The sequence below is a fragment of the Pelecanus crispus genome, chromosome 18, assembly GCF_030463565.1.
Source record: "Pelecanus crispus isolate bPelCri1 chromosome 18, bPelCri1.pri, whole genome shotgun sequence".
NCBI lineage: Eukaryota > Metazoa > Chordata > Aves > Pelecaniformes > Pelecanidae > Pelecanus > Pelecanus crispus.
In genome coordinates, this window is record NC_134660.1 from 1,722,167 (window position 1) to 1,743,094 (window position 20,928).

The following is a 20,928-nucleotide window of genomic DNA, read 5'->3' on the forward strand; positions in this document are numbered from 1 at the left end:
AGCACTGCCCTGGTTGCAGAGGGGAAACTGAGGCACGCGAGGCTGCTCAGCCCCACCCCGCCCGAAGCAACAGTGACTTCCCTCTTCACCCGCTGCCAGGCAAGCGTGGGGAGCTGGTGCCCAGCCCCTCTCCTCCCGTGGGGCGTGCTGCCTGCAGGAGCCGTGCAGAGCCGTGCCAGAGCTGTGCAGCAGCCATGCAGAGCTGTGCAAGAGCTGTGAAGAGCCGTGCAAGAGCCATGCAGAGCCGTGCAAGAGTCATGCAGAGCCATGCAGAGCCGTGCAAGAGCCATGCAGCAGCTGTGCAGCAGCCTTGCAGAGCCGTGCAAGAGCCATGAAGAGCCGTGCAAGAGCCGTGCAAGGATCGTGCAGAGCCATGCAGAGTTGTGCAAGAGCCGTGCAAGAGCCGTGAAGAGCTGTGCAGAGCCGTGCAAGAGTCATGTAGAGCCATGCAGAGCCGTGCAAGAGCCGTGCAGAGCCATGCAAGAGCCGTGCAGAGCCATACAGAGTTGTGCAAGAGCCGTGCAGAGCCATGCAAGAGCCGTGCAAGAGCTGTGCAGAGCCATGCAAGAGCCATGCAGAGCCATGCAGAGCCATGCAAGAGCCGTGCAGCAGCTGTGCAGCAGCCATGCAGAGCCGTGCAAGAGCCGTGCAAGGATCGTGCAGAGCCATGCAGAGTTGTGCAAGAGCCATGCAGAGCCGTGCAAGAGCTGTGCAGAGCCATGCAGAGCCGTGCAAGAGCCGTGCAAGGATCGTGCAGAGCCATGCAGAGTTGTGCAAAAGCCGTGCAGCAGCTGTGCAGCAGCCGTGCCAGAGATGTGCAAGAGCCGTGCAGAGCCGTGCAGAGTTGTGCAAGAGCCGTGCAGAGCCGTGCAAGAGCCGTGCAGCAGCTGTGCAGCAGCCGTGCAAAAGATGTGCAAGAGCCGTGCAGAGCCGTGCAGAGCCGTGCCAGAGATGTGCAAGAGCCGTGCAGAGCCGTGCAGGGCTCGCAGTACGAAGGTGCCGGGCGCCCGTGCCTCAGTTTCCCCTACCACACCCCCCGGGCCCGGGGGTGCCGAGTCCCCTGGGTGGCGGCGGGGGCTGCGTCTCCCGGCTCCCCGGCCGCCCCCGCTGCCCGCCGGTGCCCGGGTGTCCCCCCCGCCCCGCCCGTGGGTGCCGGGGCCGCCCGTGGGTGCGGGGGGGGCTCGCGGCCGCGCTCCACGCGTGGTGGGGGGGCTGGGGGCGTGGCTTCGAGCAGTGGGCGTGACCACAGCCCGCTGGGGGGCGTGGCTTGGGCAGGGGGCGGAGCCAGCGGCGGAAGTGGGGGGGCGTGGCGGCGCGCGGCCGTCGCCGCGGAGGAGCGGGGGCAGCGGCGGCGGCGGGGCCCGTGTGAGGGCGGCGGCGGCCCGGCCCGGCCCCGTCCCGTCCCGGGGAGCCATGCGGCGGCCGTAGCCATGCAGCGCGCCGAGCTGCGGGAGGGGGAGGCGGCGGCGGCCGCCGCGGCCTCTTACCGGGTGCTCAGCCGCCTGCTGGGCTACGGGGCCGGGCCGGAGGCGGGCGCGGCGGGCGGTGCCGTTCCCGGCGCGGCGGGCGCGGGGCCCTTGGGCCCCGGGGGCGGCGGGCGGCTGCCGGCGGCGGCCTTGCCGGGCGGCGGGGCGCTGCGGGCCCCGCGGCCGCCGCCGCAGCTGATGGTGTTCCGCAACGCGGCGGAGGGGCGGCCCGGCGAGGAGGGCGGCCCGGCGGCGGGGGGCGGCGGGGGCCCGGCGGCGGGGGGCGGCGGGGGCGAGCCGCTCTGCCCGCGGCACCGCTGCGCCCTGGAGCCCAAGGCGGCGGCGAGGTGGGGGGCCGGGCCGCCGGCGGGGCTGGAGCTGCAGCTGGCGGCGCTGGGGCTGCGGCCGCCCGGGCTGGGCGCGAAGGGGCCCGGGGGCTGCCCGTGCCCCTGCCTCGGGCCGCCGCCGCCCGCCGGGCCCGCCGCCGAGGAGACCAGCGACGCTCTGCTGGTGCTGGAAGCGCTGGAGCCCGACGAGGCCGGGAGCTGCTCCGAGGAGGAGCCGGGATCCCCGGGGCGCGGGGCCGGCCGTGCCGCCGCCGGGAGAGCAGCGAGCGGCCCCGCGCTGCCGCCCGGGGGAGCCGGCCCCGGCGCCAGGAAGGGCTCGCTCAAGATCCGCCTCAGCCGCCTCTTCCGCACCAAGAGCTGCAGCGGCGGCTCGGCCACCGGGGACGGCGGCTCGGCCACCGGGGACGCCGCCGCCGCCGCCACCGAGGGCCGGCGGGCCGGGGAGCTGCCCGCCTCGGCCGGCAGCCTGACCGACGTCTGCGGGGCCCGCGGCCGAGAGCAGGAGGCGGGCAGGTACGGGGCGCGGGGGTTTGCCTCCCGGCCTTGGGGGGGGTCCATGGGGTGGTTTTGGGGCTGTGGGGAGCAGCCGCCTGCGTCGATGGCAGCCGGGAGACCGTGGGGCTGTCGCCGGTGTGAGAGCTGGGAGCGTGGCGGTGCGGCCCCGCAGCGCGGGGGGAGAAGGGGTGCCGGTGCCGTGACGCCTTGCTGGAGGTGGAGGATGGCCGCGAGGCGCAGGTGCCATCCCGCAGACGGGCGCCGTGGCCGTCCGTCCGTCCGTCGGCTCCGAGCTGGGCTCCGGCCTCTCAGCAGCTGCCGAGGCCTCGTCTTTCGCACGGGGTCAGCGAGCGCGGCTGGAGCCCCGGAGAGGCGGGCGCAGGACAGACACGCTGCTCTGAGCCCTGCATCTGCGAAGGGAATGGCGGAAAAACGTCCGGGAGCAGGACCGGCGAGGAGGCGGGTGGCTCGGAGCAGCCGCCGGAGCCCTGGGATGCTGCAGGTGTCGGCCGAGCGAGGAAGTGGTGTGCCCCGGGAGTGGCCCCTGGTGACACTGCACTGAGACCCAAGGGGCTGCCGTTTCCTCTCACCCTCCCGTGTCTCGCAGAATGATTTCCTGAGGCTCGCGAGCGTCGCAGTTGGGCTCCGGCCTCGGCTGGTGGTGGGCGCTGCCGGGGGGGGCTCTGCTCTCCCCGTGCTCTCCCGGTGCTCCGCGGCAGGATGTGGCCGGAGGAAGCGTTGGCAGCCAGAGGTTGGCTGGGTCATGCGTGAGGCCGCAGGGACAAATCCTGGGACCTACCGGTGTGGGTTTCCATGCACCCACCCTGTTCTGTCGGCTCCGGCACTCGGCTGCTCGCCCTACTCCAGCCTCGTGTTTCGGCAGAAGATTTGAGCTGCTTGGTACCAGCTGGGGAGGGTGAAGGGCTGATCTGTACCCGCTGCCCAGGCTCCGGTCGCGGCGGGCCTCCTGTGCTCCAGAAACCACTTTCTGCAGCGTTTCCAGCAGCAGAACCGAAATTCCTCGTGGAGGAGGCAGCGAGAGCCTGCCCAAGGTCTGCGCAGCCAGCCCGGGAGCAGCACTAAATAATTGAGTGGACTCTTGAGTGTTACAGCACAGGCCTTTCCCTGTGGGGTTAATTAACCTCGTGTAAGGCTTTCGGGGTGCGTTGCCTCCTCAGTGCAGCTGAAGACCTTTCAGGTCTTCAGAAAAGAAACTTTCCCCAGGCTTGCTCTGAAGATGCTGGCCTTGGGTCAGGTGTGACCCGCGGCAGTGGCCTGTGGCGACTGGACACTTGGGCAGCCCAAAAGGCAGCCGGGGCCATAGCAGAGGCCAAAATTACCACCCTTGTGAAGCGGAGGATGGCTTCGGAGATGGCGCAGCCTCGGCTCCTCCGGCAGCTCCCAGCCCTGCAGCTGGTCAGGGCGTTTGAGTCCTCTCGAGAGCTCGTGTGCCTGCGAGGAGCCTTGCTTTTGCATGTGGGGTGGTGAAGCAGTTTTCTACGATGGCTTCATTCCCCACGAGTGACTAAATGGGCCTCAAACGGCAGCGAGCTGCCCGTAATGACATAATGTTTTGCTAATGGGCTTGTGGTTTATTCGGTCCTCGCGCTTGGCGAGAGACCTCCCGGTGCTGGATTTGGCGGTGGAGAGTTGGCAGTCGCGTTTTAGCAGGTTGGGAGCGGCGAAGCACCGTATCGCTGCCCGCGTCTTCCCTCTGGTCAGGGAGTTTAATGGTCACTTCTCGTGCCACGGCGTCGTGCCACTCCGTCACGCTAATTAGGCGGTATTTTAACAAAGGTTACTTCAAGGTGCCTGATGCAGCAACTCTTGTGGTTCGGGGACGATTTTGCTGCTTCCAATTGCAGGATTCCCCTCCTGCTGACGAGGGCCGCATTATTGGAACGCTGCTTTTTGCTCCCGTGCTGGTGGGATGCGGGACGGGCGTGCTCGGCGCTGGCATCTCTCCTGCCGGGAGGCTGCGCGCTGGCGGGACGGTGCCCGCTGGCCCCGGAGGTTTGGCCCCGCTCTCGTCAGCGAGGACGAGTGGTTCGGGGTGCTGGGGTGCCCGTGCTCTCGTGAGCGGGTCAGGCGCAGTTTGGCTAAGCTGGGCTTGCTGGGAAGTGAATATTTGGCCTCAGCAGATGCTGCTTTTCTTTTCCTCTCCCCTCCTGGCTGCCCCGGTCCCCCAGCTGAGTAGTGCAGTGACTCGATTTTCTGCCGTGGGCTTTGCTAGACTTCATCTCGCACCCAGTGAACGCTGTCTGCTACTCCGCACCAGTTTTCCTTGGTTGGCTGGGAGGAAAATAAAGCTTTCCTCGGTTGTACGAAGAGCTGGAGGTTGTTGCCTCCCAACCTGTAGCCCCCATTAATATGGGATGGATCTGGCGTTCACCGTGAGTCGCTGCTGCAGTCGCTCGTGGCTGATGGGGTGGGCACAGAGCGACTTTTGGGTTAATTCATGGCTCTGCTTGCCATCGAGCTCTTGTTCCTGACTTGCGAGTCTCTCCGGGCTGGTGGTGAAGGGTGTTCCCTTGGTCTGTGGTGGGTGTTACCTAGGCTGGCTCTTTTTTTTAAATGTCCGCAAGAAGCAGAGTTCCTGGTATTTGGAGTTGCTGCCCAAGCTTCCCATCGTGCTGCGGGTCCTGGAGGCAGCACGGTGCAGCTTTGCCTCCCGCCTGCGGCAGCAGTTAGGAAGGAAACCAGCCCCATTATCTAAAATCAATAGTCGGGCTCTGCTGAGCTGCAAGAGGCTGAGAAACTAAATGTGGAGATACCAACGTGTGGCATCTCACCCCGGGCCTGAGTGTTGATATTTAAAGGTTGCATCAGTGAAAAGACTTTTTTTTTTTTTTTTTTGGAAGCGATTTGTACTGCAGAGGTAACAGGAGGGGAAGGGGACAGGGTTAGGCACCCGTTCTGCAGGTGGATGGGTGCAGGCGTACCCAAGCTGCAGCCGCATCGCTGCGGATCGCTTGCCAGGCTGGTACCCAGGTCTGGTAAGGTAGCTGCACGGGTGACCTTGGCTTTTTTAACGCGTCTGTATTATTACCTGCGTAAACTGGCGCGTAGCCCGCCGGGGTGGCCGGGTAAGACTTGCCTTAGCGTCAGCAGGACGGCTCTTTGGGATGAGCGAAGGCAGCACCGTGGGAAGTGCTGGCAGTAGCCACAGCTATTGCAGAACTGGTGGGTAACTGACCCTAAAAACCCTGATTTGCTGGAGCTCGAGGGGTTTCCCAGATTTGTACGTGCACAAATCCATGCAGAATCTGTCCACGGCATTCCTCAACGGCAATGTCCACCTTTGGCTTTCTCCAGCTCTGCAGGGCTGTGCTGATCCCATGCAGCAGCATTCAGGTACCGGTCACACATAATTACTTCTCCGTGGGTTTCAGCATTGCTTGGAGATGGCTGCAGAACCTGAGGGCAGGAGGAGGAAGTATGGAAGTACGTTGTTTTGGTGGAGACTGAGTTGGGAAGTGGAGGATTCGGTCCGTGTGAATCATCTCTTGCTCTCACCCTGCTGCCGATGTGAGCTTGCTAGAAATGAGAAATCTCAGAAATGGGTGGCTGTAAAATGTTGGCATAAAACATAGCTGTTTTGGTAACAGCAAAATGCCAGCAATGCTCCTTTCCGTTTGGCTTAGTGTGTGGGAACAGAGCTGTTGCTACATTATAAGGTTAGTTGATATTAGTCCAGAAGTGTAATTTTGCGTGTGCACGTGTGGCTGATAATTGGTGAATTGTTCTCCTTCGGGGGGGAAAAAAAATCCAGCCCTCAAATAGGTGTGAGAGGCTTAAAATGAAAACACTTCCAAACATTTTAATGGGATTTTATGTACCAGGCTGATGAGTGTATGAGTGTTCTTAGTATTTTTATTTGCAGACTTACAGTATTAAACGTTTATTCACGGCTGTGTGACCCGGTGACGTGTCTGGCCACAAACAAGAGAAGCATTTGGTCTGCCCTGGGAGGAGATGAGGGTGCACCCATCTGCTCCGCGCTCCCAGCGCCCTTCAGCACACGGCAATCCGAGACCAGAGCTCAGGTTTTTTTTTCCCTGCAGGGTGGTTGAGTTGCATCTGCTGGGCGCAATCCTTCCTGGAGGGTGGCAGTCCTTGCTCAGAGCTGGTTTTATCTGAAGCTCGGTTGGGGTTTCGCAGGAGGCTGCGAGCGGAGCTGGGGGCTGAAGCACAAGACGGGGTTAAGGTTCGGGGTCACCCGCTTGCTGGGCTGAGGTTGGGGAGTGAGGAAGGCGTCCGAGAGGAGCGGTGGCAGCCCTGTAGCAGCCTGCTTGCCGTGGAAGTGGGGTGTTCTTCTGGGTGGTGAGTAGAGCTGGTCACTGAGCTCCTGGAGATCTCGGTGGTGCAGGCGTTTGCCTGGATGCAGCGGCACCGGTTTCTCTGGCCAGCGCAGTGAAGCTGCACCGTTTAACTTGGAGTAACCGTGTCCGACCCAGGACAGACCTGCAGACTGATACGGGCTGCCCAGGGCTGGGACAGGCATTGCACGGCGTGCTGCGGATGCTGGCAGGACCTTTGTCGAAGCTGCGGCACACGAGAGCTGCGCTTGTGCTCAGCTTTGTTCTTGTGCTCCCCTCTCGGGTGGGAGCGAGTTTCTGGCAGCAGGGACGCATTTCTCTACTCGCCTCAACCATGGATTGAAGTCCTGAGGGTGCCATACTCCGTGCCTCAGTTTACCAGCATTTTCTCTGCCTAGATTTGGATAAAGCCCTTTAGCATTGCAGTACGGAAGGTGCTGGAAGGAGTGGCTTTGTGTGGGGAGAGCACAGGGCTGGCTACAGCGTTGTTACAAAACTGCTGGTTTGGAAAGCAAGCTTCGTGGGAATTGCTGGTATTCCTGGGTCCTCATCAGAGGTGCGTTTTTAGCTGTTTCCGTCCATCTCGACGGTTCCGGGTTTAGCTCGCCTTCCCTTCGCCTGCGTTTTGAAACCCTTCGGGGAGGTGGTGTCCTCCAAAGGCAGCGCGAGGGCATTCGGCGCGCTCGCTCTAGGCACAACCCCTAATTGCGCAGGGACCCAACCTGTTTGTCGAAGGCATTTGGCAATGCCTGATCCAGAGAAATAGCGTGACGTCTCTTGTGAAAGAGCTTCTTGGCTCTGGTTACCATATTTGCTTGGGGTTTTTCTTTGCAAAGGCTTTATTAATTACCTAGTTAGAGATTTGCTTCGTGGCAGGACAGAGACCTAGCTTTACTGGTTGACTGCCCTACTTAGGCCAAAGCACTGCTCTCGGAGTCGAATAAACGCGCAGCACGGAGCTGTCTCGAGCTTCTGTAAAGAGTGGTGAGGGTTCTCCTGGTCTGAGAAGGTCAAATGGTGTGTTTTTCTCGTGGGATGCACTGAATCTCATCTCTACTAACTGTTTTTCTTATTTCCAGCAGGAAACACAGACTGACAAGAACTCAAAGTGCCTTTTCCCCGGTTGTGTTCAGCCCCCTCTTCACAGGTAAGGATTTGAAAGATTTACAGTATGGCGTTTCATTTCGCTATGAAAAGAGTGGTGTGCGCTTAATGATAGACGCTGAACGTTGCCTCCACGCGCAAACCGGGGTCTCTGTGAGGAGCACCTCGGTCCTGCTCGGCTTCGAACCCTGAACAAGAGGAGTTGTAAAGAACGTGGCTGTTGCACGTCAGAGTTTTGCAACTCCTCCTGTTGAAACGCAAGTTTGAGTTGCGCTCGCAGAGGCGAAGGTCCTTCCTCCGCGCAGGGCTGTTTGCATTCAAATGGTTTGGAAAATCCCTCGTAGAGCACGTGCGGTTGGGCGCTCCCCTCCCGTGGTTTGCAAGGGGCTAAGACCAAGCCCCGCTTCCCGCCGGGACTGCGCACCAACATCAGCGGCTCTGCTGCGTGACAGCTATGGGAACCGAAACCTCTTTTGCGGAGCACCACCTTCTTCTGCATGTTTCCCCCCTCTCTCTCCACATCCTGCTGGTTTCTGACCTTCCCTTTTCTGCGGGGGGGGCGGGGGGGTGAAGTTGGCCGGTTTACAAATGGTGTGGGGGGCAAGTCCTGCTCCGCTGGTGGCTGAAAGCTGTAGTACGGAAGAGCTGGTCACGGTCACGTGCCTCTTGTAGTGTGGGCTCGTAGTCAGAACAGTCCTAGCCACAGGGCTTGGGGCTTCCTTGGGAGAGTCCTGTCTCGAGACTTGCATGAGTAGGAATCTAAGGTCACAAGTGAGTATTTATCAGCTGCGTGGGGTTTTACGCGGCTTGTTAGGAAGGTCAGATTCAAAATAAATTCATGTTGAGGGTCTTACTGCAGGGGCAAAGGAATCAAAATAGGACTGTAGTGACAGCTGTGTTAGGAAAAGCCGGTGGGTATTGCTGAAGGCCTGCTCTTGCTGCTGGCGTAGGTGTTTGATCGCAGAGAGCGGCTGGAGGGCTTGGTGCAGGAGCTGGTGCGTGGTTTGCGTTCCTGAGTAGGGTGAAGCCCTCTTTGGAGAGCAGTGGTGAAGTCTTACTGAGAACCGGTTTAAATTTCAGAGAAGTGACCTTCCAGGCAGAGTGTTCGTTTGACTTGCCCGAAACTAGTAACTGGAAGCTGCTGATCCGCTCCTGCGATTTCTTGTAGCTCGTTGAGCTCTTGCAGGAGTCACTTGGGGGTAATTCAGCTGTGGTGCTCCTTGTTCTCTTCTCCATTTCCACATCCCTCCAGCCGATGCCCTGGTAGCGGGGCAGCGTGCAGAGGACATACTCCTTGTGTGATGCGACCGGCTTCCCGTAAGCGCTGGTGAAAGCAAAAGCTGCTTCTGCTGCTTTCTCAGGTGTTGCTAGGGCAAGTTGTGAGTACAAAATCTGTCCTTCCGTGTGCTGGTGATGGGGGTGTGTGGATGTGTGTGCAGAGCTGCTTTTCTTCAAAAGAAACTACAGAGGAGAACCTGAGGTTTGACGAGTTTTTGCTTTAAATTTGGGAAATCGATCTGATTAACTGGTAGTTTATCCTATTAACTGTTTTGAATATTATTTGTGTCAATTTTGCCAGTTGGTGGAATACTGACAGTGCCCTCCTAGGAGCTTTTCCTTTGCAGAAGGCTGTTGAAGCATCCCCAAAGTGAATGTCTGGATTTTAATTGCTTTGTTGTTGACTTCTCCACTCTTACACAGCTGAGGACTTGGTTTCTTTAGTGGCTGCTGTATAGAGGATTTCTGAGAGTGGGACCACCAAAGCAGGACAGAATTCAAATGTCTGGCCCAAACTGCATGGTTTTCTTGGTGATTTGCTTTCAGGTTAGCATGTGGGGCGAGCGAAGGTCTTTGGGAAGGTTCTCCTGGCCTCTCCTGACCTCTCCTCGGGCACCCCTTGGAAGTGCTGGCTCCATAAGTGCACCGCAGCCTGCCGTGGCAGCTCCTGCTGCGTTGGGAGGGATTTGAAAGCTGAGTTCCTGCAACCCCTCTTAGTCTGGTCGTCTTCTGGTTTTGTTTGTACAAGATGAGTGCGGCCCAACCTACAGGGCCACTTTATTTTCTGGGTGTGGAAATGAAAGAGTGGCTGTGCGCACGTGTGTGCGCTCACACCCATAAGTCCCCCAGGGAGAAGGTGCCTCGGATAATAACCAACCCTAAATACTCCTCTTAACGTGGCTTATTAATAGATAGGACTTTTTAAAAGCAGAAGGAAGCTGAGTCAATATTGTCCTGTGTAATGCCTGGTAAATCCATTGTCAGGTACTTACCAAGAGGTGATACTGCGTGCGGTATCTAGAGCAGAAGAGGAGTTCCCTGCCCACAGGAATTGAAATCTAAGGCAGCCAGATTTCGTTGTCCTTGAGACCATGGTTCAGGTGTTTGGAATGATTTGGTTTATGGTGGTGGTTCATCAGAGCCTGCTTAGACTGATTTTTTGGGAAAAAAAAAAACAAACCAAACCAACCCCAACCCAAATGCCTTGGCTGTGGTAGCACCACTTAGGGTCTCTCTTTGGGATTTAGGTGTTTTCCTTTTGACTCTGTATCAGTCCAGTACTGAGGCTGATGCTTTGACCTTGACTTGATGGCTTCATTTCTCTCCCATGATTTTAGACTGATTTTTAAGCTTTTCTGGTTTTAAGTTAGACATCTTAGTTTGTGTCGTTATTTTCTCCAAGCACTATCCTGGATCCAGAGCCTTTAGGCTTCAGTGAAGTCCAGCTATTTAATATAAAAGCCTGTCCAGCTCCCTCTTATTAATTTTAAGAGCTGGTACCCTCATGGCCTTTGGGGTAAAAGGTATTTCTGTTTGATCGTCGAAGGCATTGCTAGGCAAACTGAGACTGGCGTTAACAGGAGCATTATCCGAGTCCCCTGCCAGCGGGTGCCACGTAGACCTGTGAAACCACTTCCCAAGACTATATAAAGCGCCAGCGCTGTGCACCGTTGGTGAGCCTTGCTTGATACGTGAACTTGGTGCTGGAGAGGTCTCGCAGTGCCTTCCTCATCACGTCCTCCCGGTGCTGGACTCGGACGGGTTCGGGGACGCGTACCGGTATCCGTCATTCCCTTCTGCCTGAGCTTTGGGCTGCGGTAGCAGAGCTGGTCAATGTCTCGGAAGCGGTGCAGCAGGGGAACTTGATTTAAAAACAGCTCATGAGATCATTCTGTAAATCCTGCAGAGGCTCCTGCCCCTTCCCCTCTCCCCCTGCCTCCGCGCGCTCGGCCTCTGCGTGCCCCGCAGAAGGTGCCATACTAACAGTCTTGCTCTGCCAACCCGCAGGTGAAACGGTGTCACTAGTGGACGTGGACATCTCTCAGCGAGGACTGACCTCCCCTCACCCTCCGACTCCGCCGCCTCCACCACGGAGAAGCCTCAGCCTGCTAGGTACCGTCCCGGAGAGCATCCTTTGCCGTGCGTCCTACGGGAGCGTAGGAACTGCCCGTCTGCCCTTGCAGGGACGACGGAGGAGCGTCTTGAGGGTCCCCGGCAGCGGGCTCGCTGCCTGCCCGCCTGACCCTGTAACACGCCTGCTCGCCCTTCCCTGGCAGAGGATTTTTTGCTGTTCGTTGAAAGCTTCGGTGTTTCTCTTAGATCAGCCAGGAGGGGAGGGTGGTGGTGGAGCAATGTGAGGTGGGAGGTAACGCGCTGGTCTCATAGCGTTTCTGCTGCTTTTGGAAACTTTCCTCCCTTCCTACCCATCGCCCAGCGAGGCCAGTTCCTTTCTGTGCTCTCTAGGTGGAAGTGGAGGCTCCCTGGGAGGCTGCTGCACCAGGAGCCTGGCTCAGCTGCTCTACACCCTCCTCTGGAGGAGGTTCCTCTGAGCAGGAGCAGCTTGGGATGGGTAAAGTCAGCCTTAGTGAGCAGCACCTTAAACTGCATGTCCCGTGTGCCGGGCCTGTGAAATCTCCTTTAAATGCCTGTCTTGTGCCGCGGGCTGCATGCGAGGAGCTGGCTGGGCTGGAAAACGTCCTCCTTCACTCTTAGGAGCGCGCGTGAGCGTGCACGTGTGTGTGCGAGGCTGCGCGCTGGTGCGAAGCGGCAGCAGCCGCCCGCGCTCAGAGGCGAGAAGAGGGTGGTGAGCTGCCGGTGGGAAGCTCCATCTTCGCTTCTCCAGGCAGCGCCGAGCGCTGGTTTGCTCGGGCAGAGTTGTCAGGCGCTCGCCGGCGCAGAGCTCGCTCGCTTTGCTGTGTTCTGAATCTCTCTTGCCTCTGTTCTCTCCTAGATGATATCAGTGGGACGCTGCCTACATCTGTCCTAGTGGGTCCAATGGGCTCCTCCCTGCAGTCTTTCCCTCTGCCTCCGCCTCCTCCGCCCCACGCCCCAGGTCAGCTTAGCTTTAGCAGCAAGGCTCCGGCTTCTCCCTTCAGAGATCTGGACTTTGGGGGTTTTCTCAGGAAACTTTAAGGCTGCGCTTTGGGCTTTAACAGCAGCGGTGCTGCCCACATTGCTCGCGCGGGGCCGTGCGGTCCTGCGCTGCCGAGTGCTCTGGCACTGTTGTGTCGAGGCTCTGGTTTCCGCCTGGTGTGGCTCTTGTTGCCCACAGCAGTTTTGCTGAAGCTCGTGATTGTGCCAGCTGTATCCTCAGTTCAGTATCTCCTGTTTTCTCCGGTTCCTCTCGGGTTCACCCCGATTTGCGCTGTGTCAGATAACGTGTCAATGAATGTCCGCAACGACGGAAAAGAGCCGTGGGAGCAGGGTTCTGTGCAGGAGCCCCAGCTTTGACAGCCAGCCTGGGGTGCGGTCCAACTGAACAGCACACGAGGATGTTTCCTGTGCATTTACCCGTTTGCTTTCAGTTTCCTTCAGGACCCAGAGGGCTTTAACTGCCCCTTTTTCAGGATGTGTGTTCCTTCCTTCCAGTCTGTGCCACCTGGCACTTGCCTTGCCTTCCCTCTGAGCTAGCATAAGGAAATCACGGGTGAAGGCACTGACTTAGTCACCTTGGAAGAGCCGGGTAGCGACTCCTGCCGTGTCCTTGGCAAGGACGCTGTTGTTCCGTCGGTCAGCCCAGCTGCCTCCTCCGCGCCGCAGCTCTGCCCCTCCTGCCCTGACCTCTAGAGCCGTGCGAGGGGGACGGGGTGGCTCGTCCTTAGGGTGAGCTCTCCGCGGGTGACCGTGCCTCGGGCTGTCTCTCCCTCTGCAGATGCCTTCCCACGGATTGTCCCGCTGAGGCCGATGGAGGCGATGCCCGGCCAGCCTGCCCCGCACCTGCAGTGTCCGCTCTACCGCCCGGACTCCAGCAGCTTCGCAGCCAGCCTGCGAGAGCTGGAGAAGGTAACGGTGACGTGGGGAGGGGGACGGTGGCAGCCAGAAGGAAAAGACAGCGGGTCTAGGCTCTGGGTTTGGGGACTGACCATCCCTTTTACAGACTTGGGAGCATAAGATTAAGATAGGACTGGAAAAAAAAACAAAACCCCTCCTGCCTTTCTCCCACTGAGGTCTTTGAGTCTAGAAGAGCATTTTGTTGTGCACGGAAGGGGTGTCGTAGTCTTTTGCCACTCCTGGGTGGTAAGGGGTGTGATGGTGCGCTCTCATCCAGGAGCAACAACTCCCAACCATCCATACTCCTGGGTGGGCACAACCAGACACTCCCATTTTGGCATTTAAAGGGAATTAACAAGAAGAGTAAATCGTATTGTGTTTGGTTGCTGATAAAATCTTTCTGGCTAGTACCTGCTGATGTTCTGGCTGTCTCTTTTTCCCAGTGTGGGTGGTACTGGGGACCGATGAACTGGGAGGATGCAGAGATGAAGCTGAAGGGGAAGCCGGATGGGTCCTTTCTGGTCCGAGACAGCTCTGACCCCCGTTACATCCTGAGCCTCAGCTTTCGGTCGCAGGGCATCACCCATCACACCAGGATGGAGCACTACAGAGGTAAGAGCCACGGGCGGTTCTGGGGGTGCTGCTGACAGCGGAGGCCTGTGGCTGGGGACCAGGCTGGTTGCAAGGTCCCAAAGCAGGGCTCTGGGCACAGAGCTGGCAGAAGAGGGCGAGCAGCAGCAATGCGTCCTCGCTCTGGTGTTGAGGTTCTGCAAGAGGCCTTAGAAGCTGCATTTGACTTTGCTTCTTCTGCCTTGAGCAGCGACTCTCCTTATAACTCCGAAAAATTGGGGGATATAAGAGTTCCCTGTGCCTGTCCTCAGGCCTTGCTTTGGAAAACTGGACTCGAAAATGATGATGGCAAGGTCTTTGGGATCTGGCGTCGCTGAGGTGTGATGTACAGCAATCACCATTCGTAGCTGTCGGTGCTGCCCAAAATTAAGCTTGTTTTCCTGTGAAATGAGAAGTGATCTCTGGCTGTCGCGGCTCGTCACCTTGCTTTGCTGTCCCCTTCTCCGAGGGATGCTCAGCCGTGGTACCTGCCGCAGCCGGTCCCAGGCTGAGGCTTTAGTTCACCGTGGTGGGTTTTTATTCTGAGAACCCTTGGCGCGCTGTTTGTGTCCGGTCTTCCTGCTGCGCTCTCCATCCTGTGTGGGCTGCTTTTCACCTCGCCCACGTGCTTTGTCCGTTCATCTTCACGTGTGGTTTTCTGTGCTGAACCCTTGTACAGGCAGCTGTCATCAGGCTGAGTAAAATGGCCAAGAGGCTCAATGCATGGGGGGAAGCTGCCCTGTAAGCAGTGGGCAAGCTTTAATAACAGCTGCCTGTAGAGCCGTGTCATTAAATGCGCCTGCAAATAATGGGTTCGGAGTCTTCCCAGCCAGCCTGCTGGAGAAAACAGTGGTTTGCAACCTTTCAGAGCAAAGCTCATCTTTTTCTCCTTTTCGCCCTTGCCCCAGGGATGCAGCTGTTGTCTTCTTCCACCTCTGCTAGCGAAACCTGGCAGCATTTCTGGTCTTGAGCCCCTCTGATGGAAAGATGCCCCAGCATTAATTCTAGCCCGTGTAGAGGCAGTTCCCCTGTCCCTGAGCATTGTGTAAGAAGGAAGAATTTTCATCACCCTGTCCTTACAGAAATTAGAAGAAGCTCTTGCAGCTGGAGGAGATGTGAGGCTGCCTGTGCAGTGGATACTTTTTCATAATTGAGTTTTGGAGCAAACTTCTCTTGCTGCTGGTTTGGTTTCTTATTTTGGGGCCGGGAAACGTTCGTTCTCAGAGCTTCCTTAGCCAGGTGTCCTTCCCTTGCCTCCAGCTGTCCTTCTTGCTGCATGGATGGAGGTTGGTGCTGCCACCTTCCCTAGAGCAGTGCTCCCAGCCGTGGCACCGCATCAAGGACTTCGGGTTTGGGTGCAGCGCTTCGGTCTGCGTCGGCAGCCCTGTGCCTCCCCCCAGGCCGGGCTGCCTTGTGCTGAATGTGCTGCGGCGCCGCGGAAAACTGCAGACCTGAGCACTTTGATAAACCAATGAAGATGACAAATGGTGAGGCTGGGGGAATGGTGAAGAGATAAATGCTTGACCTTCAGGTTTCAGGTAGATGAGAGGAAGAAACCAGAATTTCTTTGTCTTTTTTTTAGGTGGGCTGGGGAGGCTGGTGTTTGTGCTTTGTCCTTTGCATCTACTCGTCACTTTTAAAGGCTCGTTCGGATCCAAGATTCCCAACAAGAATTACTTATTTTTGTGCTTGCTGATCCTGGATATTTAGCAGGTGCTAACCCAGATCATTGCTCCCAAACTGGCCCATGGCAGGGGTGAGAGGTATCTTTTCCCAGTAAAGCCTACCAGACCCAGCTCTGGGGAGAGGAGGTGTGTTTTAAATTTTGTGGGCTGTATATAGCCCCTGTATTGCTGGTTGCTGTCCACCCTAGGAAAGCAGTGAGCGCTGGACATCCTACAGAGCTGCTTCCTCTACTTTTTCTGTACCAGGCTGGTGCTGCGGAGCCTGTGATGCTGCTGGGGGAGCTGCTGGCCCAGAAAGTCCCTGGCCTGAAATATGTGCTGGATACCTCTGATTTGGCTACCCCCTTCTCCTTAGCACAAGTTCTTTACGTGGATGCAGGGTGTTTTCAAAGCTGCTCTGCTGCCTTTTTGGCTCTGGGTTACAGTGCTTGTGCGGGTCGGTGCTGTCGCGTACCTCCCGCTGGAATCTGGCTCCTGACGGGCTCTGTCCTAAACAGAGCCCTTGTTTTCCCATTTTCTTCTTCTTCTTGGTGAAGCTCCGCTCTGTGGTGGCTCTTGCTGGAGCACTGACAAATCTGCAGATAGAAAGGGAGATACCGGGGGGACGGAGGGGGATGTAGGCAGCGTTTTGGCAAGTAAGGGGGGATAAATGGCTGCGTTACAAAGGGGTTGTGAGACTGGTCTGACTTGAGGCTTAAACTTAACCTATTTAGAGATCTGTAAACAGCTTAGAGGGCCTGCTTTCCATGTTGCCCATCTCCAGTTTCATTGTTTGCCACTTGAGCTCAATGCATACGTTGCGTCAGGTGGCGATATAGGGAGGGCTGTGTCGGTGTATCTTGACCCTGGTTCTAGCTGGACAGTAATTTGAATTAAGGTGTGTGAAACAGTTGGCAAGACCATGAAGCTGCTCCCGTGCCTGCTTTGAAATAAGTGATCCTTGACAGTCGTAGGGCTGGCAGAAGAGGACTTCAGGACCTGGATCGCTGTTTTTACATACATCTGTGCATGGGCTTAACTGCTCTGACGCGCTAGCTTTCTTTGGGAGAGCTGTTAATGGGATACTGCAGAGGAGCAGGGGCATCTGCTAATGCTCCTTTAAAGTATGTTTTGATAGTTGACGTTTTAGACCCAGCGGTTGTTGCAGGCTGTTTACAAGTTCAGGCAAGCATGACTTGTGGCCATGCTTGGCTTACGGTGGTCACGCTGTCATGTCTTTCTGCGCATCCTCAGCTCTCGGAGAGCACTGGTTCCAGTGGAACAGCATCCTTGCAAGCTGCTGGCACTGGCGTTTCCTCTTAGTGCCCTGCCTCGTCCCAGCTCTGTGAGAATTAGTCAGCCTGGGGCATTCACCCAGCCTTTGGGAACATCAGACTCGTGACTAAATGTCTCCTCGCCACCAGTGCTCCTATAACCTGAATCCTTTTCTGTTCTGTTGGAAGGGACCTTCAGCCTGTGGTGCCATCCCAAGTTTGAAGACCGCTGCCAGTCTGTGGTGGAGTTCATAAAGAGAGCAATCATGCACTCCAAAAATGGGAAGTTTCTCTACTTCCTCCGATCCAGGGTTCCAGGTGAGTCTCCCGCTCTGAGTCTGGGGGATATTTTGCTCTGTGTAACCACAGCTGCTGGGCTGTCCTAGAGACCCCGTTTAACGTGGCTCTGGTCCGCTGCACTCAGTGCCCTGGTCTGCATCCTTGCCCACTGACTTCTCGGAAGGATCCTGAGGAGCAGATCTCTCGCTCAGCAGCTGCACCACTTACTCGTGGTGGTAAGGAGACTTCCCCAAACCTTCCTTTCCAGGAGTATGGAAATGTGGTACTATCCCGCACTGTGACAAATGGAGCTGGAGACTGGAAAGCTACTCCCTCAACAAGCAATTATTTGGCTGCTACAACTCTTTCTTCCCTCCCCCAGTCTCAGTCCTGCTGTTCTTATGAACCACTCCATGCTTTGTAGTTTCCCAGTTCTCCCTTAGCTGAGACCCACCTGGGGCTGTCGAGGGGAGAGACATTAAGCTGAGCATGTGGGAGCGTTTCCAAATATGAGCTCAAAGTGAGCCTCAAGCGATAGATGCTGTAGATTCAGAGTCCTTGGGGGGGGACCGTGATGCCAGAGCCCATCAACAGGCAGGTGCTTGCAAGCAAGGAGGGAGTGTTGGCGAAGCTTTGTTGAAGCATGTTTGATTACATGCTGTTGGGATTGCAGGGTACTTGTTTCCCCATCCATCAGACTCTGGTTCCTTAAATCGGTTCACATCTCCCTCCTGCTAAATCTGGGCAGGTAACTGGACCAGTATCATCTGTATCTATTTTTTTTTGTTTCTGGTTTTTGGTTGTCTGTCCTGGTGTACTGGAAAGCTTAGTCAAAAAATCCAATGTGAAATGAAGGGAAGAGTCTGCCAAATAGGCATATATGCCTCTTACTTGCAAGAGAGCAATGGCGGGGGACAGAATTTGGAGGGCAGGTGAGCGGTGATGCTTTGCACAAAACAGAGCAGGAATGGGAACGTTGCCATGGTGAGATGGGTGGTGGCAGCGAAGCAGAGAGGGGCAGGACTGAGAAGAGTGTGAGGATTGCTGCAGTAAATCTGCAAGTGAAATTACAGTAAATTTGCTTCCTATCCATATTGCCGTCATGCCTGCAGACCCCGATGGTGACAGCAACCTCTCCATGGCACTGCAGCATGGTGAGGATTTGGCCCAAAGAGTTTCTGGTTTAGAAGAGGCTGGAGGGGAAGAGGGATGGGATGTCTCCTTCTCACGGTTCCTAGCAGCGCTGGAGTCGCAGCCCAGATCTGTTCAGTGTTGCCCTCTGCTGCAGACGCAGCCAGTAACTGGAAAGCTGATTTATAATGCGGCCATGCTTTGGGGAGGAGAGGAATGTAAAGCTGGTACCCTACCTTCAAAAAAGTCCCTTCAGCTTAAAGATACTTCACCTTCCTGATCCTGAGATCTCTTTCTCCTTAAGAATGGGGCTTTGAGGGCTTAGGACTCCAGGCAAATACCTTTGAAAGGACTTGCTCTAGAAAAATATCCTTGAAAAAGAAAATATGCCCCCCAAACAGCGCTGTGCACCTGCTGAGGAGTCCCTTGGTGCCTGGTCCCCACTCTGAGCCGCCAGCCAGCTGTGCTGCTGCTCCGGGTCCGGCACCTCTCCATCTGGGTGCAGCGTCGGACATGGGCGCTTCTTAGAGCTGCTGTGCCTTGATCCTTGAAAAAGATAAAGTCTCACACTGATGCCTGAGCTTCGGTGGGGGGAATATTTAGGATCTGCATCTCCCCAGTGTGCTCGTTAGTGCTGTTCTCCTGCTGAAATGTGAATGCTGCTCAGAGGAGGGGGCTGTTTCCAGCTCGCATCTGGCTCCTGGCAGTGAGGCATGTGGCTAGCACAGCGTGCGGAGCTCGTGCTGCGTCCCTGTAGTCGCTGGCTGAGCTCCCAGAGGCCAGTTCCTTTTTGGTAGGAGAATAAGAAGCGGGGGGAGAATCCAGCTTTCAATTGATTGCTGTTCTTTGCTTTCTCAAAAGCTGGCTCACAGCTTCCTGAGCTGCCTGGAGCAGTTTTGAGCCCATCTTAGTGTGAAGAGCTTTCCCTTTTCTCCTTTCACTCCGTTGCCCTCAGAGACAAGCCAGCAGGAGGGGGTTAGAGTGTAACTAGCTTTGAATCCTTCTGTAAAGACAGATAAAACCTTGTGCTGTGAATGAACCCAGCTCCCAAAGATCCTTCCTAGTGCTCCTGCTGACCTCTCGGTTCCGTGGGCTCGATTGTTGCTCTTAACTTTGGGGGAGGAGGAGGTTGTGGTGTGGGGGGACGGCTGGATGCAACTCGCTTTCAGCCCTGCGAGGTTGCTCCCTGCGTGGGGAGCTGGCTCGAGCGAAGCTGCTGCCGCCTCTGCCTTTGTGCCCAGCCTCGTGACCCCAAGAATGAGCAACTCTGGCGCAGCTTGAGCTGACCAAATCCCCCAGCTTTTTAACGCCTCGCTAAAACTACCCAAAGGGTTATGCAGAGCAAAGCCTACGTGCCGGTCATGCTGCCTGCCTTCTCATTTGGCTTTCTTCTGCGTCCTTTCAAAACCCTGTTGCTTCTCTGTATAAAGTGATGCTTCGTCTACAAGCCCTGTGCGAGGGGGGTGGTGAGGAGCTCACAGTGCCCCAGGGTCTGCTTTTGCACAGCCACCCCCTGACATCAGAACTGTTGTTGCCTTGTGAGGAAGGCTGGAGATATTTTGCAGCCAAAGGGGTATCACCCCTGGAAGGTTTGGCTCCCCAGTCCCAAGCGACTCCAAAGCAGTGGGCTCCTGGCAGATCTGCTGTCGGACACAGCCTTGCAGAGAGCTCCGGTTCCCAAGAGCCAGCTTTTCCTTTCTGAACCGGTAGCAGTTCCTTTCTGTCGTCTCCAATATTGCTTTTTTCCAAAGGTCTCCCTCCAACGCCTGTCCAGCTCCTGTATCCAGTCTCCAGGTTCAGCAATGTCAAATCCCTTCAGCACCTTTGCCGCTTCCGGATCAGGCAGTTGGTCCGAATAGACCACATCCCCGAGCTCCCGCTGCCCAAGTAAGTCTCGAGGACTGGCCTGGGGACGAGTCCCTTTGGTTTCCTCCCTGACCCTCGTGGCAGCAGGCAGTGAGAAGGTGTCTGTACCTGCAGCAAGGGCTCTGGGAGGGAGTAGTTGACTTCTTCAGCCTAAGGACAGCAAGAAAAATGTCCTGTGGCGTGTGGGGATGCACGCGGGAGCGGTGACCAGCTCAGGAGTGAGGTGTTATGTGCCGGCGCCTCGGCTTTGGGGTACAGGCTCCTGTTCCTGCTGGAGGTTGCTGTGCTGGGTGGGCTGGGGGAGAGGCTCTGGTTAGCCTTTGCAGAGCTTGGCGTGGTTGTGGCTCAGGGTTAAAGCTTCTGCCCGTACCTTCCCCAGGCCCCTGATCTCCTACATCCGCAAGTTCTACTACTACGACCCGCAGGAGGAGGTGTATCTGTCGCTGAAGGAAGCTCAGCTCATCTCCAAACAGAAGCAGGAGACCGAATCCTCCACGTAGCGAGGCTGCCTCGCCCGTCTTGTTGCTGTCACTGATGGTACGTGTGTGCTGCTGGTCCGTGCACCGTCCCGTGGGGTCAAACGTAAATCGCTCTGTTCCCTCTGATTGCAAAGAAAACGCAAAAGCCTCCCGAAGAAGTCGTGGCTATTCACTCCGTGGGCTTTTACCATTGCCCAGCTTTCCTTGGGGAGGGGAACGAGACTTCTGCTTTCTCATGCGTATTTGTGCCCACACGAGCCTGTGCTCGCTCTCGTGCCAAACCGGCTGCAGTCTGGGTCAGGTCCCGCTGAATGAAGCGGGCTGTTTGATCCCTCTTCCTTCTCTCTTCCCCACTAGGAATTTGATTGTTGCTATCCTGTAGCCCGAGTCGGGCTGTGGTGGGAAGGAGGCACGCGACGGTGAAGCCTGCTTCTGCGGTGCCGCTTCTGCTCTCAAGCTCTTTTGTACAGAGAAGAGGGTTCAAGACTCCTAAGAAGCACAGCAGAACGGGAACAAGAGCCTCGGCTCCTGGCTGAGGGAGAGGGGTCTCGGAGACAGCTGAGCCCAGCTCGCGGACTCCTTGCAGAACAAAGAATGTCATGGCACTATTTACAATTTTTTGAAAGT

At 57.0% G+C, this 20,928-nt stretch overlaps 1 protein-coding gene across 1 annotated transcript; it reads left to right on the forward strand.

Annotated features, from left to right (window-relative positions):
- Positions 1–1,430: 1,430 nt before the first annotated feature.
- Positions 1,431–20,344, forward strand: SOCS7 (suppressor of cytokine signaling 7). Its single transcript, XM_075722771.1, has 9 exons — positions 1,431–2,326; positions 7,710–7,774; positions 11,017–11,121; positions 11,960–12,061; positions 12,881–13,011; positions 13,443–13,611; positions 16,736–16,864; positions 19,708–19,843; positions 20,202–20,344. The coding sequence occupies exons 1-9, from the start codon at positions 1,431–1,433 to the stop codon at positions 20,320–20,322; spliced, it is 1,854 nt and encodes a 617-aa protein (XP_075578886.1). The 3' UTR covers positions 20,323–20,344.
- The last annotated feature ends 584 nt before the right edge of the window (positions 20,345–20,928 follow it).

Bases quoted from the DNA above. Each gene is read 5' to 3' on its own strand.
- SOCS7 (XM_075722771.1), top strand. From the start codon at position 1,431: ATGCAGCGCGCCGAGCTGCGGGAGGGGGAGGCGGCGGCGGCCGCCGCG. The intron at 2,327-7,709 runs GTACGGGGCGCG...TATTTCCAGCAG, and splicing joins CGAGAGCAGGAGGCGGGCAG to GAAACACAGACTGACAAGAA. The intron at 11,122-11,959 runs GTACCGTCCCGG...GTTCTCTCCTAG, and splicing joins GAGAAGCCTCAGCCTGCTAG to ATGATATCAGTGGGACGCTG.